Source organism: Diabrotica virgifera, chromosome 6 (genome assembly GCF_917563875.1).
Source record: "Diabrotica virgifera virgifera chromosome 6, PGI_DIABVI_V3a".
Taxonomy (NCBI): domain Eukaryota; kingdom Metazoa; phylum Arthropoda; class Insecta; order Coleoptera; family Chrysomelidae; genus Diabrotica; species Diabrotica virgifera.
The window spans coordinates 235,850,249-235,867,808 of NC_065448.1; the positions used below are offsets into that span (position 1 = coordinate 235,850,249).

General features: G+C 34.5%; 1 protein-coding gene across 2 annotated transcripts in view; it reads right to left on the reverse strand.

Moving 5' to 3' along the window:
* LOC126887337 (uncharacterized) overlaps positions 1 to 17,560 on the reverse strand; it is a 197,701-nt gene that overhangs the window by 8,345 nt on the left and 171,796 nt on the right. Inside the window, exons 5-7 of one of the 2 annotated variants that reach the window (XM_050654786.1) lie at positions 8,857 to 8,990; positions 4,434 to 4,772; positions 598 to 819 (exon numbers count right to left, since the gene is read on the reverse strand). In XM_050654786.1, the coding sequence (XP_050510743.1) occupies positions 598 to 819; positions 4,434 to 4,772; positions 8,857 to 8,990 (695 nt within the window). The remainder of the gene's footprint in view (positions 1 to 597; positions 820 to 4,433; positions 4,773 to 8,856; positions 8,991 to 17,560) is intronic. The other variant, XM_050654785.1, reaches the window with a different exon arrangement.

Genomic DNA, 17,560 nt, shown 5'->3' on the forward strand with positions numbered 1-17,560 from the left:
AAATTTGCGAACATACGTTTATACAGCAAACGGTCATTATTTTTTCATGCAGAATTACCCCTTAAAGTTTGTCGCACATATTTAGAAACACTCTGTATTGATGAAGAACGTTGCTAGTTGTTAAAGTACCTAACTTTTTTATTATCCAACATAAGCGAATGAATCAAAAAGAGAAATGTTAAGATAGCCTAAGGTTACAGTTGAGTTTTAATTTCAATATTTTATATACGCTAGAATATTCCACAGGGTGTTCCAAACTTTGAGGAAAAAACACACTATCATTGTTACACCCGGTATACAGTAACACTTATCTGTTTAGCAACAATATTATTATATCGATATTCTTCAAGAATAAAACTATAACATATTAAAAAAATCACTAAAATCGGACAACAGGTTTAGGAAATATGAGACATTAAAAATGTCCCATTTTTAAGGTGGTGCGTTAATTTTGACGCTTAGTGTATAAAGGATTTTAAGAAATTGTAATTTATGGTATTTTAAATTTACTGACTACAGGAAATTCTTTTACTTATGAATTTTTTAAAACTGTTTCCTTTACGTCATACTTATACATATTTATATTTTAATGATCACTTGCCGGAATCATCTTCAACAGCGTATCGATCATCCCTATCGTAGTCTTCATCATATTCTTCATCATCTTCATATCGATCCCTTCGTCCTTTGTATCTACGCATCGGTCTGTCGTAAGGTCTTCTCCTTCTTCCTCCGTCGTTTCTCCTGTAATATCTGTCATCATAATACTCGTAGTCTTCTTCATAGTAAGGTCTTGGCCGTGGTCTCTTTCTAATGTATCTACAACAATTGAATAAAACAATGAATTAACTAGATTACGAGAATTTAAACCACCATTAAAAATTGTAGAGCCATAACGGTGAAAATCTACAGGGTAAAACTCAGTTCTTAACAGATGGGCACAATATTTCAGCGAACATTAGCCTAATAAAATAAAATAAAAAATCAAAATGTAATTCCGTACAAGTTGAAACAAATTTTATATCAAAGTTTAGGTGAATACAAAAGATATTTTCAAAAAAGTATCCAAATCATATGAGGGGATCATTGTTTAAATAACTAAAAAGCGGTCAGTTTTGCACAATATTTACTTTTTTAACTGCTAAGGTAATTTACATTTTAATGAAGGTCTTTGGGATTTTTTTCTGTAAAGTTAAAGGATAAATCTATCACCTAAGACTTACTAAATTAAATTTGACCTCATATTTATTTAAATAATTATATATAAAATTTAAAAATCAAATTTGCAAAAAAATATTTTTTGCGTTTTAAACAAACACTAGAAATTATTTTATTTAATAGGAAAGGTTGCGCTATGTTACCAGTATTAAGCAAAAAAAAATTGGTTGAAATTTTTTTAATAATTTATGAGATATTTAATTTGTTTATTAAATGTTACTATATTTTCAATTGCAAAAATGCGGTTGTTGCCAAAAGAATATACTTCTATGTAAGGTCTCATTACTTTTATTTTTATGTATATTTTCGATAAATGTATGTATTGACAAATTCAAATTTCAATTCAACTCCCCTCTAAAATGGCATTTGAAAATTGTTCTAATTTTTTTATAATATGTTTTTTTAATAACGTCTCGGGGATTAAACATTTTGAAATGCCGTTTGGATAATCAGGTTTCTGGGAATTTTTCACTAATTATCAAATTTTTTTTGTCGTTTTTTCTTCTTTTTTTCCTTATAGTAAAAAGCATATAGTTCTGCTTATACAGGATGTTTTATTAAGAATGTCCAATCTCTAAGTTGTAGATTCTAGACCTCAAAATATTAAGATTTAACCAAAATTACTTAAACAAAATACGGCTCCTTATTGAGTTACAGGGTGTTTTATTTAAAAATTTAAAAAATATTTTTGTCCAGTATTTCTTTTCATACTTTGTAGAAAGGATTTTCATTACTTTCTATACACCCTATAAAATTATGTTAAATACATGTTTTCCGGCTATTACCAGAGGCGTGCGACAGGGGACAGTAAATGCTTGACCCTTCCCAATTTCTACGTCACTGGAGAAATTGTCATTTTAGCACAGTTTTTAGATTCTCCAATACTCGCTATGTAAATAACATCTTCTTTACTCGTAACGATAAAGTCATTAGTTTTCGAGATATTTGAAGATAAATATGTATCATAATAAGTGTGCTGTTACATGTTTAACTTCAAATATCTCGAAAACTAATGACCGTATCGTTACGAGGGAAGAGTATGTTATATACATAGAGAGTATTGGAAAATCTAAAAATTGCGCTTAAGTGGCAATTTTGCCAGTGACGCAGAATTTGGGAAGGGTCAAACATTTGCTGTCCCCTGTCGTACGCCTCTGGTAATAGCCGGAAACGTGTATTTACCATAATTTCATAGGGTGTATTGTACTTACACTTCTTACCAAGTATGAAAAGGATACATTAGAATAGTTTTAAAATACTGAGTAAAAATATTTTTTAAATAAAACACCCTGTGCTCAATAAGGAACCATATATTGTGTAAGCAATTTTGAGGTCTAGAATCTACAACTCAGAGATTGGACATTCTTAATGAAACATCCTGTATAAGCAAAACTATGTTTTTTACTATAAGGAAAAAAAGAAGAAGAAGAAACGAAATAAAAAATTTGATAATTAGTGAAAAATTCCCAGGAACCTGATTATCGAAACGGCATTTCAAAATGTTTAATCCCCAAAGCGTTATTAAAAAAACAAATTATAAAAAAATTAGAACAATTTTCAAATGCCATTTTAGAGGGGAGTTAAATTGAAATTTGAATTTATCAATATATTTATCGAAAATATACATAAAAATAAAAGTAATGAGACCTCACACAGAATTATATTCTTTTGGCAATAACCGCGTTTTTGCAATTGAAAATATGGTACCATTTAATAACCAAATTAAATATCTCATAAATTATTAAATATTTTTCGACTAATTTTTTTTTGTTTAATACTGGTAACATAGCGCAAACTCTCCTATTAAATAAAATGTTTTGTAGTAATTTTTTAAAACGCAAATTTTTTTTTTGATTTCATTTTTAAATTTTATATATAATTATTTAAATAAATACGGGGTCAAATTTAATTTAGTAAGTCTTGGAGGAAAGATTTATCCTTCAGCTTTGCAGAAAAAAATCCCGAAGACCTTCATTAAAATGTAAATTACCTCAGCATTTAAAAAAGTAAATATTGTGCAAAAATGACCCCTTTTTAATTATTTAAACAATGATCCCCTTATATGATTTGGATACTTTTTTGAAAATATCTTTTGTGCGCACCTAAACTTTGATATAAAATTTGTTTCAACCTGTACGAATTTACATTTTGATTTACATGTATTGTAATCTTATTTTACTACATAGACTACATCTAAATATAAACGGTACTGAAGGATGCTACAGCTACAATAACATAAAATCAACAAAATCTACATTATGAACTATACAGTGAATACCAAACAAGAGAAGAAGTGTCAAATTCCATCCTAAAACGCAAAATACAATAAAGCCCCAGGAATCGATGAACTCTGTTCGGAAATGTATAAAAAAGGTGGTGATCAATTTTTTGCAGCAATCTATAAACTAATGGTACCTACTTATATGGCAGAATGAATTGGTACCAGAAGAGTGGTTAAAGGGAATATAGTATGTCCGTTGCATAAAAAGGGCGATCAATTGGATTTTAAGAACTCTAGAGGCATTACTTTATTAGCATCTGCGTATAAAATCTTCAGCAGTATATTGTTAGCAAGACTTAAACATTTTACAAATGATATTATTGGTCAATATCAATGTGGATTTACTGATGGAAAGTCAATTAACTATACATCAAATTCAAGCACATTGGCAGATTCTAGAAAAGTCACTAGAATATAACATAGATACACACTATCTCTTCGCCGACTTTAAAGCAGCTTATGACACTATTAAAAGAACTGCATTATACAATGCAATGATAGACTTTGGGATCCCGTCTAAATTAGTTAAGTTGACCTAACTAACAATGCAAAACTTAAGCTCGTGCGTTAGAATTGAAGAAGAAAACTATATTATGTTCTTGACATTAATAATGGTCTAAGACAGGGGGAGCGGCTAGGTTGTCGGTGTACCGAAAAGAGGTAGTTTTTGACATGTTAAGAAAAGGACAAAGATCAATTAATGATTGGTATCTGAAAACTAAAAAGCAGGAAGCATAATGCGATTTTGGGAACAAATTGTTACATTGGGTCCAAGATAAACTAATGACGCCAGGTCCAATAGGTAGGTACTAGACAGGTTTTGTGAAGAAATTTCTTTAAAAATTTGGAAGATTTTTTGGAAATTGCTTTGAATAAAGAAGCAGTATTAAGGGAACAATTTATTATTACTACATAGCAAATATAAATCTCTTACCTAGGTTCTTCGTAATCATCGTAGTAATCATAATAAGGCCTTGCACGCATAGCAGGTCTAGTACGTCTTCTAGGTTCTGGCAGTAGTTCTGTTGGAATCTGAGCTTGTTGATTTATAGCACCTTCAATAGGAGCTTCGTTGGCAGTCGGTATAGCAGCTGGTGGCAGTGGTTCTAATGGAGCTTCTGGAATAGAGGCTACGTTTGGAATGACTGGCCCTCGTCGTTGCGGTACTCTTCGTATTGAGCCAGGAGGAGGATAAACGGGAGGAGACTGAGTGTAGAAGCTATACACGATCGGCGGTGGAGTGGTGCTTTTTGTTTTATAGAGTTCATCATTCCTAAAATGTGAATATTGGATTAGTAAAAAAAATTATACTACAAATATCATTATTTAAGTACAAGTCAAACTTAGACAATCATTTTTATCATGTTGAGTCTGGTTGAATTACTAAAAGTCTATGCCAAAAAAAGTACAAGTCTAAGTATCTAAATAGTATCAAAGTAATAATAATGAAATAAAAAATGTACTGCCGAACCATTTGTTAAAACGAAAGTTTAAAATAACGCTAATATTTTCAAGAACATAATAAATACACTTCTCTAAGAAATTAACGCACCACCTTAAAAATGTTTCATATTTGATGTCTCGAATTTCCTACACCTATTCTATTATCCGATTTAAGTGATTTTTTTAAATATGTTATAGACTTATACGCTGTGAGCTCGTACGTAGAGGGGATATTTAAAAGTCCGTGAGCGCCAGTAGTGACAAGTCAGTGAACTTTTTCTGTAAATTTGACATAAATGTCAAAGTGATTAATTTAAAAGATTGAAATTAATAACATTAATGGAAAAAATATTAGTTGGTTTGTGGTATTAGTAGCTGTGGTATATATATTTCTATCTTAAAATACACTTACGTTTTAAATACTGAATTTAAGTTCTTTTAATATTTCGTGATATGTAATTAAAAATTAATCTATTAGTATAAGCGCCATCTACACGATAATTGTGAAAGTATCCGAAGTAAGAAACTAATGTTTAATCAATAAAACGTCAAAATGATTAGCAAAATCTTAAAAAAATCGATCAGGTGGAATTTAATTACTTTTTTGCGTCGTAAATATTACGCGATAAAAATTAAATAATAAATTTAAAAATTTGCTGCGAAAGTTGCATTAGTAATCCGCTAGTTAGCGACACCAGCGAAGCTCAGAGCGTATATAGTTTTACTAGACAGGTAAATTGTCATGGTATACCGGGTGTACCAATCAAACTGTGATTTTTTCTCAAAGTTCGCGTGACCCTGTGAAATATTCTAGCATTTATAAAATACTGAAATTACAACCTAACTATAGCCTCATGTTTTCTTAACCTTTTGTTTTTTTATTCATTCGCTGTTGGATTATAAAAAAGTTAGGTACTTTAACAACTAGCCTTGTTTTTCATCAATACAGGGTAGGGTGTTTTAAAATAAGTATGGCAAACTTTAAAAGGTAATTCTGTATGAAAAAATAATGACATTTACTTTATAAATGTATGTCCGCAAATGCTTCGCTTTCGAGATAGGGGGTGTTGAAATTTTTCTTACAAACTAACGATTTATTTATTGCTCTAGAACCGGTTAAGATACCTATGCAAATGAAATTTGGTAGGTTTTAAGAGGTAGCTGCTGCGCATTTTTTGATATACAATTAGGAATTTAATATTCACCATTGGCGCACATAAGGGTCATATTACCCATATGCGCGCCGATGGTGAATATTAAATTCCTAATTGTATATCAAAAAATGCGCAGCAACTACCTCTTAAAACCTACCAAATTTCATTTGGATATCTTAACCGGTTTTAGAGCAATAAATAAATCGTTAGTTTCTTGTATCTCGGAAACGAAGAATTTGCGGATATACGTTTATAAAGCAAACTGTCATTATTTTTTCATGCAGAATTACCCCTTAAAGTTTGCCGTACTTATTTTAAAACACCCTGTATTGATGAAAAACAAAGCTAGTTGTTAAAGTAGCTAACTTTTTTTATAATCCAACATAAGCGAATGAATCGAAAAACAGAATGTTAAGAAAACATGAGGCTATAGTTGGGTTTTAATTGCTGTATTTTATAAAAATGATATACCTAATATTCCACAGGGTGACGCGAACTTTGAGAGAAAATCACAGTTTGATTGGTACACCCAGTATACAATGACAGTTTACCTGTTTATTTTTTTATTTTACTACAGCTATATTGTTAAACAATAAGGCTATAACAGATTTAAAAAATCACTTAAATCGGACAACAGGTTTAGGAAATTTGAGACATTAAAAATGACAAATTTTTAAGGTGGTGCCTTAATTTCTTTGAGAAGTGTATTTGTGGGGATACGAAATGTAATGGAACACTATACAGGGTGTTTAGTAAAGAATGGGCCATAGCTTAACCTTAGAAAATAAGTCGATTTAAGCTAACTTACCTTAGTACGAAAGTTGATAGTAACCGAAATACAGGGTGTCAAAATTAAACTTTTATTTTATTTATTCTTGAATATTTCGTAACATGCATGGGATAATAACATGAAATTTGGTAAATGGGGCTTTTTTGGGACGAAAAATCTAAATTCGCTACCAAAAATTATGTATTACACAGAGGACGCCACATACGCCTTTCAGCGCTCATTTAATATGTTCAAATCTTTTTTATTACCCACTCTACATACTTTTCGAAAACCCAAGCGTTTCTGAGATAAACGCATTTTAAATATACGAGGCAACATCATTGTTTGCATAATATCATTGTAGTTACAACCGAAAAATAACTTAAAACCATAAAAATTTCCAAAAATGTATCGCAAATGTCTTCAAATGGAATTTGCGATGCAATGACATAAATATGAGAAATGGCACAATTATTATGGTTTCAAGTTTATTTTTCGGGTCTAACTACATATTATGTTGTATCGCAGATTTAAAATGGTAGGGGAGCAAAGTATGCTAAATGTGCAGTCACTCGAGCGCTTTGGGGACCTATTGGGTTGTGAAGAGTAGGTCCTAAAACCAAATAAAGTTAAGTAAAGTTTTCCATTTTAGTGGGCGCTTGCCATTTTTTAATTTAATTTTCCATTTCCAACAATCGTTTTTTTGGATTATAACGCCATCTATCGATAATTCGAAAAAATGTTTCGAATAAAAGTTAATTATTTTTACGTAAGGAATCCAAGTCTGCAATAAAAAATGGGGCACCTATTTAAGATTTTAAAGTAACCCCCCACCCCACGTTCATGGGGAGTCGTCTTTGGTGCCATTCGATAGATTTTTCAAAAATATTGAATAAGTGTATTTTACAGTTTTTCGATCTGATGTTCATTTCGCGAAATATCGCGGGATTCGTATATAAAATATTAAATTTACCCCCCACCCCTCGCCGTGGGAAGTCGTGTTTGGTATCATTCGATAGATTTTTAAAAAATATTGAGCACATATTTTTTAGTTTCTCGATCTGTCAATCATTTCGCGAATTATTCGCTTTTTTCTTGTGAAACTTTGAGACTCACCCATTTCCTTACGCCCGGCTCAAATCGTCAGATTTTTGAAACATACACTCTTTTGCATGTACTTAACTTACCGTATCTTAATCTGACAATTTGGAGTTTTTTTAAGGATAGATTTTTTTTTTCGGGCCCCCCTTAACGAACTCCCCTGTGTTAAGAGCCAATATATGGTAGAGGTACATCTGCAGAGTACCAGGTTTCTCCCCATATGCTAATCTGACGCGCTCGAGTAACTGCCAAAATCCCCGCTTGTGCTCCCCTACCAAAATGTTAATATTTGAATTTAGCGAAATGAATGTAGTAAACCTTTTTTTAAGAAAGATATTGTGAAAATAAAAGTTTTGATTCAAAAAGGATGTAGAGTGATTGCACGTATTAAATGAGCGCTGAAAGACGTATGTGGCGCCCTCTGCTTAATACAAGATATTTGGTGACAAATTTAAATTTCTTGTCCCAAAAAACCCCCACTTACGAAATTTCGTGTTGCTATCCCATGCCTGTCAGGAAATATTCAAGAATAAATAAAACAAAAGTATATTTGTAGCATTTATTTTACTTTAATCGGGACCTGAGGATGCTGTGTAAATTGTAGACAGCGAAACCGGTCGTCAGTTGTAAATTTAATAAAGATTGTGAGAACGTCTTTCTTTAATTACTAAATAAGTATGGACTCACACATGCAACCCATTAATTATTTAAATACAATAAAAGTTTAACTTTGACACCCTGTATTTCGGTTATTATCAACTTTCGTACTAAGGTAAGCTAGCTTATTTCTACCTATATTAAGCTCAGGAATCTAAGATTAAGCTATGGCCCATTTTTTACCAAACACCCTGTATATTTAGGTACAACATAAGGAATTTTATTATACTCACCTATTCCAAAACTTTTTGGAATTTTGACAGTCGACATTAGAAACAAAGTTACAATTAAATAATGTTTGATCAAACGCTGTATAATTGGCACATAGAAAATCGTATCTTATTCCGAACAGACAGTGGTGGTACACCTGAAAAATAAAAGGACCAGTATTAAATAGTTTATCAATCTTTAAAAAAATAATATAATTATTATTTTTACATATACTCACTTTATCTCACAAATTTACAAAACATTTATTTTATACAAAAGGATTTACAGCTTCTGTCATTTTAAAATGCATTTTCATATCTATGTCAGTTTATTTAGTCAATTATTGTTTAAATATCTGTATAATAAGACAGTAAAACTTCAATACAAACCATTTGGATTTATGAATTTTGATTTCTTCGTTTAACCTTCCGATGACCAACCTTTTCTTGTTACACGGATGACCATCAGGGGTCAAAAATTACCCCAAGTCAAAAATGACAATTGACAAAAAATTAAGTTGTTTTAAAAAATAAAATAACGTAATCGTAAGTTTAATGTTAGTATTGTATCAATAAATGATAAATAAACATTAGTAAAACATATTTTCCACCTACCTCTACCGAAAGTATACTTTTCCTGACCTGATTGTAGGGAGCAAAGTTGTACTTTTCCTCCCCAGGGAGGAAAATATTTTTCCTCCCTAGGGAGGAAAAGTAAAAGTGACGTCATGGTATTTCATTCATGAAATATAACTTATTGACGAGCTGTACAATATCTATTTTCTATTACGTAAGTATCTATACATTTTAACGTTTATTTATAAAGCACCCTGTATTTTATAGAATGGCAAAAAACAGTAAATTGTTATTTTGATTTAACAATGTTTACATTAATAATTTGACTTATATTTGACAGTTGACAGTTATATTGTACCTACTTGTTAGTTTTAGTTTTAGTAAATTTTGTTGGTTAGTTACATAAATAAATTAAGTAAAAATGAAAAATGACTTGTTATTAATTTGAGGAAGGTGGAAAAACGATATGTATAACATGGGAGTAAAGTGCCTTTTCCTCCCTTGAATGATTACTGCCCTCCGCTACGCGTCGGGCAGTAAACTTCATTCTCGGGAGGAAAAGTAGCACTTTCCTCCCTTGTTATACAAATAGCTATTTCATTACAACTGAACAAAAACAGGAATCATCATTCTGAACATAAAACTAAAGAAATTTTAAAATATACACTAATATTACGTCGCCACAAGTTTAACAAACAATTTTTTTTCAATATTGCAATGTTTTTTTGCAAACAATTCCACATAATAGACGGTATTTACCTAATATAAAATTGGAACATGGAAGGCCAAGGAAGTTCGTCTTTGACTCCAAATTCAAAAAATATTTTTCTTTTCGTAAAATACAGGGAATTTTTTTATTACAAAATATTAGGGTATCTAGAATGATATTAAAGTCAAATAAAAAATAATGATTTTAAAATTGAAAATATTTCTGAATTTATTAAATAAAACATACATTGGGGTCAAAATGTACCCCCCTTGGTCATCCGAAGGTTAACGATATTTCTTCTCTGGAAAGCAAAGCTCCTACTAATATCTCTTTGGAAATGTCTAAGTTCACTTATGAAATTTCTTCTTTTCATGATAGATATTTTTTAGAGGTTTTTTAAGAAAAGATAAAAGAGATTAAAAAGAAGAAGGAGGAAACAGGGATAATAGATAGGAATTCGATCAATTTCATTAGAGACAAAAGGCGATGAGACGAAATGTAAGTTGAAGACACTGCCAAAAGTTGAAGTGAGTGGAGTTTCTCTCATCTAGCATCGGAAAAGCTAGATCAACCTTCAACTGTATGAGTAGGATGTGCTATGTATGTGCAAAATACCCATCAACATAATAATTACAAATTATCTAGTATTAGTAGTATTTCTACAGCTGAGATTATAGCCATCGAAAAAGCTCTAGAATGGATCAAAGAGAATAATATTGAAAAAGCTGTGATAATAACAGACTCCAGATCTGCAATATATGCAATTGAAAATACTGATTTTAGTTCATACAAATCAAAAATTTTATGTAATATAAAAAATAATTTGTCTAAAGTGGAAGTAGTATTTATATGGGCAAAAGGGCATGCCGGTATATTGGGTAATGAGAAAGTGGATGAGTTGGCCAAAGATGCAATAAAAAAAGGTGAGATACTAACTCACATCTTATCGACAGATGCAATAAATGACGTCAAAGTTAGAATAAATAAAATATGGAAAAAAGAATGGAAAAATATTACAAGCATGTCAAAAAATTTATATTTTTCTTTACATCAAGAACTTCCTCCGCCACCTGAATACATATTTAAATATAACCTGCTAAAGCAAGATATTTCTACTATCGTCAGATTAAAAACTCGACACGGGAAATATGAGGCACATCTGCACAAATTAGGAATAATTAATTCATCAGTCTGTTTTTGTGATAATGTTTCGATTAGAGATTTAAACCATATTTTCTTGGAATGCAAAATTAACGAGAGATATATAAATCAACTATATTACAATTTACGACAAACACAAGTTCATTTTCCAATTAGTATAGAATATCTACTAAGTTGTCATAAAATGGAAATATTTAAATTACTCATGAACTACTTGAAAGAAACAAATATAGTCATTTAAGTAAAGTAGGTATAAATATAACAAAACTAATAAATTGAGGTAAAAATAAAATAAAAATCTGTGGCTAACGGACTCGCATCCAAGCCATTTTCACACACACACACACACACACACACACACACACACACACACACACACACACACACACACACACACACACACACACACACACACACACACACACACACACACACACACACACACACACACACACACACACACACACACACACACACACACACACACACACACACACACACACACACACACACACACACACACACACACACACACACACACACACACACACACACACACACACACACACACACACACACACACACACACACACACACACACACACACACACACACACACACACACACACACACACACACACACACACACACACACACACACACACACACACACACACACACACACACACACACACACACACACACACACACACACACACACACACACACACACACACACACACACACACACACACACACACACACACACACACACACACACACACACACACACACACACACACACACACACACACACACACACACACACACACACACACACACACACACACACACACACACACACACACACACACACACACACACACACACACACACACACACACACACACACACACACACACACACACACACACACACACACACACACACACACACACACACACACACACACACACACACACACACACACACACACACACACACACACACACACACACACACACACACACACACACACACACACACACACACACACACACACACACACACACACACACACACACACACACACACACACACACACACACACACACACACACACACACACACACACACACACACACACACACACACACACACACACACACACACACACACACACACACACACACACACACACACACACACACACACACACACACACACACACACACACACACACACACACACACACACACACACACACACACACACACACACACACACACACACACACACACACACACACACACACACACACACACACACACACACACACACACACACACACACACACACACACACACACACACACACACACACACACACACACACACACACACACACACACACACACACACACACACACACACACACACACACACACACACACACACACACACACACACACACACACACACACACACACACACACACACACACACACACACACACACACACACACACACACACACACACACACACACACACACACACACACACACACACACACACACACACACACACACACACACACACACACACACACACACACACACACACACACACACACACACACACACACACACACACACACACACACACACACACACACACACACACACACACACACACACACACACACACACACACACACACACACACACACACACACACACACACACACACACACACACACACACACACACACACACACACACACACACACACACACACACACACACACACACACACACACACACACACACACACACACACACACACACACACACACACACACACACACACACACACACACACACACACACACACACACACACACACACACACACACACACACACACACACACACACACACACACACACACACACACACACACACACACACACACACACACACACACACACACACACACACACACACACACACACACACACACACACACACACACACACACACACACACACACACACACACACACACACACACACACACACACACACACACACACACACACACACACACACACACACACACACACACACACACACACACACACACACACACACACACACACACACACACACACACACACACACACACACACACACACACACACACACACACACACACACACACACACACACACACACACACACACACACACACACACACACACACACACACACACACACACACACACACACACACACACACACACACACACACACACACACACACACACACACACACACACACACACACACACACACACACACACACACACACACACACACACACACACACACACACACACACACACACACACACACACACACAAGGGACTTTTTCAAGAGCCACTTTCTTGGTATAAAAGTAAGAATGCTGAAATGCCTCGTCTTCTTTGTCCTTTTTTACGGTGTTGAATCATGGACGTTAAACGAAAATATGTGCCGAAAATTCAAAGCATTGGAGATGTAGCTATATCGGAGAATCCTTAAAATCCCATGGACTGATCGGGTCACAAATGAGGAGGTCCTTAGAAGAATGAGGTACTAGCCACCATCAAATCTCGACAGTTGGAATACTGTTGGAAATAAATCCAGATATTCTCTCCTACAATCCATCTTGCAAGGAAAAATATTTGAAAAGCGAGGTCCAGGAAGAAGAAGAACGTCCTGGTTAAAGAACCTCAGAACCTGGTTCAACACAACATCTGTGCAGCTTTTCCGCATTGCTGCAGATAAAGTGAAGATTGCCATGACGATCGCCAACATTCGTCACGGAGTGACACATCAAGAAGAAGAATTTTCTCTGGAAGTTACAGTTCCAATTTTCGACGGAAAATCGTCATGGAATAACTACATGACACAGATAGCTGCAGATCATAGTCGTAGAGGAGACAGATGATTGCGAGCAACTTAAGAAGAGACTAAACATGCGATATAGTCACGAATACTTGGAGCATGTCTATCAGTTAGCGCTGTTTCACATTATAAGAATTTAGACGTGCCAAGTTTAGAATGCACGACGACATTCCAATGGTGGCTCATGTAATCATATGGAGTAGGGTGGGCCGAAAAAATATTTTTTTATCCGATCGAAACGGGGTAGGTTTTAAAAGTTGCATTTGGGGTCCTAAAAGAAAACTGGAAAATATTTTTGCTGAAAAAAAATATCTTCAGTCTGCGCATTTGACTTAAAATTTCAGTTTTTTTGGTAAAAAGTAACTTTTTGGAAATAATTTTGTACACATTAAGAAATGAGATAGAATGACCGGGATATATGTTTGTTAACACTGATAGAATAACCCCAAACAGTTTCATTTGTCTTATGCAATATCTTCAGTGTGCGCAAGTACCACCATTTTGTGTGAAAATTTAATATTTATACCGGTCACCTTTTTAAAGGGATTAGTCGTAGATATATTTGAAAGATCAAAAATAGTTGCGTTTAAGTTAGGTAAATTACATTAAAGCAATATAGAATTGAAATCAGATATCGGTTGTCAGTACGAGCTTGTCGAGGCGGTGCGCTTAGTCCCCCCACCCTTTTCCACCTAAGCAGACAAGTTGAGACCTGTACCGTCAAGTCGAGACCTGTCGGCCGCTGTCGGCAGCGCCCTACTTCGCAGTTCACAGCACAGCACAACCCCACATAGCAATGTAACAGGGATATTCAAGGTCAACGCTAGACAAACCTTTACAATGGGTGGTGTGTCAGTTACACACCAATGAACTTCCACTGAGACATCTTTTTGAATTTTTAGATGGTCAAACATCTGGCCCTCATGGCTTTAGCGGTTCAATTGGCAAAGCGTTAGCTGACTGCCACAAACAAACTCCAACTAAGTTTGAACCGATAATTAGCCCAGTTGAAGTGCTGTTTCCAGATTTAAGCAAAGTAGATTTGAGTATGGATCAGAAATATTTCTACGACATATGCAAAATAGTTACTAAAGGAGAATCACCACCAGGATTTGGGGATAGAAGTCCTGGAAAGTTGAATCATGCACGGTGGGTGACAACTGCCAATCGTGTACTCCGATTGTACATTGCATCTAGTTCACCATCAGATCAGTTGAAAGATTTAGCCAAACATGTTACCTTAGTTTATGCTCCAAGCTGGTTCACTATCAAATGCAATCACAAACTGAAGGATGGTTCAAGCAACCTTTAAAAAATGCTGGACTTTTCATCATATATGTCACACGAACAAAAGAAAGTAATTCATAAGTGCATTCAAAATAATGCATACTTCGCACACCCCGAAAATATGCTTGTGGCAATGCTCTCCGATGACAGGGAACACATTCGTCAGCTTGCGATCAGACGAATATTAAAAGCCAGAAGAAAAAAACGACAGAGAAAGAGTTCGATTTTTTGAAATACCTAAAATAAATTTTTCTGCCAAAGAATACATAGATTTAATTGAATGGCAGTTTATGGATGTAACTGAGCCCCCTGTTACCATGCATCTATCAGAAGAGGACCTCAACAGAATATTGGTTGACGGCGTGTCAGATATTCTTGCAGAAGGTGTGCTAGGAAAATTACCGACACATACTCAAGCTGTCGAAAGAGCAGTAAAAGAAGTCACACGATCAGCACTACAAGTGTGCGATGAAAAGAAAAGGGATGAAATAATCAGAACTAGACTATTTGACAGAGCAATACGGCCTAAGTTTGACTCTAAGAAAGAGTTCAAAGCCTAAGCAAAAAGAAGAACGTGCTCTCATGGTTGGGTGGAAGGGAGGGCACGGGTGGGACTCGACATGCAACCACCTCCTCGTGGTGAGTCCTGGGTAGTTCATTATGAACTAGCGAAGAGTTGCATAAATGATGATACATTTTCCTCGATAAATGTACAGAAAAAAGCTGACTGTAGGCTTTTCAAAATAACTAGACTTCAAATAGAAGAAAAGGTAAGTGGTATAAAAATATTGTATTTAACCTTAAAATCACGTAAATTGGTGGTTCTTGCGCACACTGAAGATGTTGCATAAGACAAATGAAACTATTTGGGGTCATTCTATTAGTGTTAACAAACATATATAACGCTACCCGGTCATTCTATCTCATTTCTTAATCTGTACAAAATTATTTCCAAAAAGTTACTTTTTACCAAAAAAACTGAAATTTTAAATCAAATGCGCAGACTGAAGATATTTTTTTTCAGCAAAAATATTTTGCAGTTTTCTTTTAGGACCCAAAATGCAACTTTTAAAACCTACCCCGTTTCGATCGGATAAAAAAATATTTTTTCGGCCCACCCTAATATGGAGCCTTTCTCACTAGACGGTGGTTGGAACGTTCGGTCAAGTCGCCGTGTTTATGCCGTCCCTCGCTTACAACAACAGGTCTTTTGCACCCAGTAATATAGCGAACTTAATGCATCCTTTTATATGATACTGTCGTTCACTCGCATGAAGGTAGTTTCCTTGGTTGTTTGGTACATTATTTTCATTTACACTTTGTGGCTGTTTGAAGTAGGTGCATATATTTTATATTATGATGTCTCAGATTGATAGTGAAATATTAATAACATTAATTGAAGCGAGACCTGTTCTTTGGGACAAAACAATAAAAATATATAAAGATAGAAACTTGACGAGAAATTCTTGGAATGGTGTATGCCGTGCACTTGATAGTGAATTTGACGAATTAGGTGATAAAGAAAAAACACATTTGGTAAGTACAGCAAAATTATTTATATGTTACTGATAACAACAATAATTAAAACTGCTTAGTATATTACAATAAACTTTATTTTACATAGTTGCAATTAACGGTGAGTATAGAGGGTGTTCCATCAATATGTGTGAATATAAAAATATATAAATCGTATCTGTTTGCGTTAATAGGATGGAGCCAATGGATTCGGTTCCTCTTACTTCTCTTTCTTCGACGATAAAGTAACCACAACGCTATAATTTGATTTCACTCCATATAATATAACATACCTTTTATTCTACGAAACTATATTTAGTTTTATAGGGTAAACGACTCTTTGAAGACTGGAGTAGGGTGGCGGTCACGTCTTGTGTGAAATTATCTAAAAACAACATTTAAAACGAGGGGAACAACATTTAAAAATGAGTGGATGACAGAGGGTGTTTTCAATTCTGTACATGAAAAACATAGATTGTAATGTTGTTCTGAAGCTGTTTCTTTGTGGAATTTTTGTAATAAACTATTCTA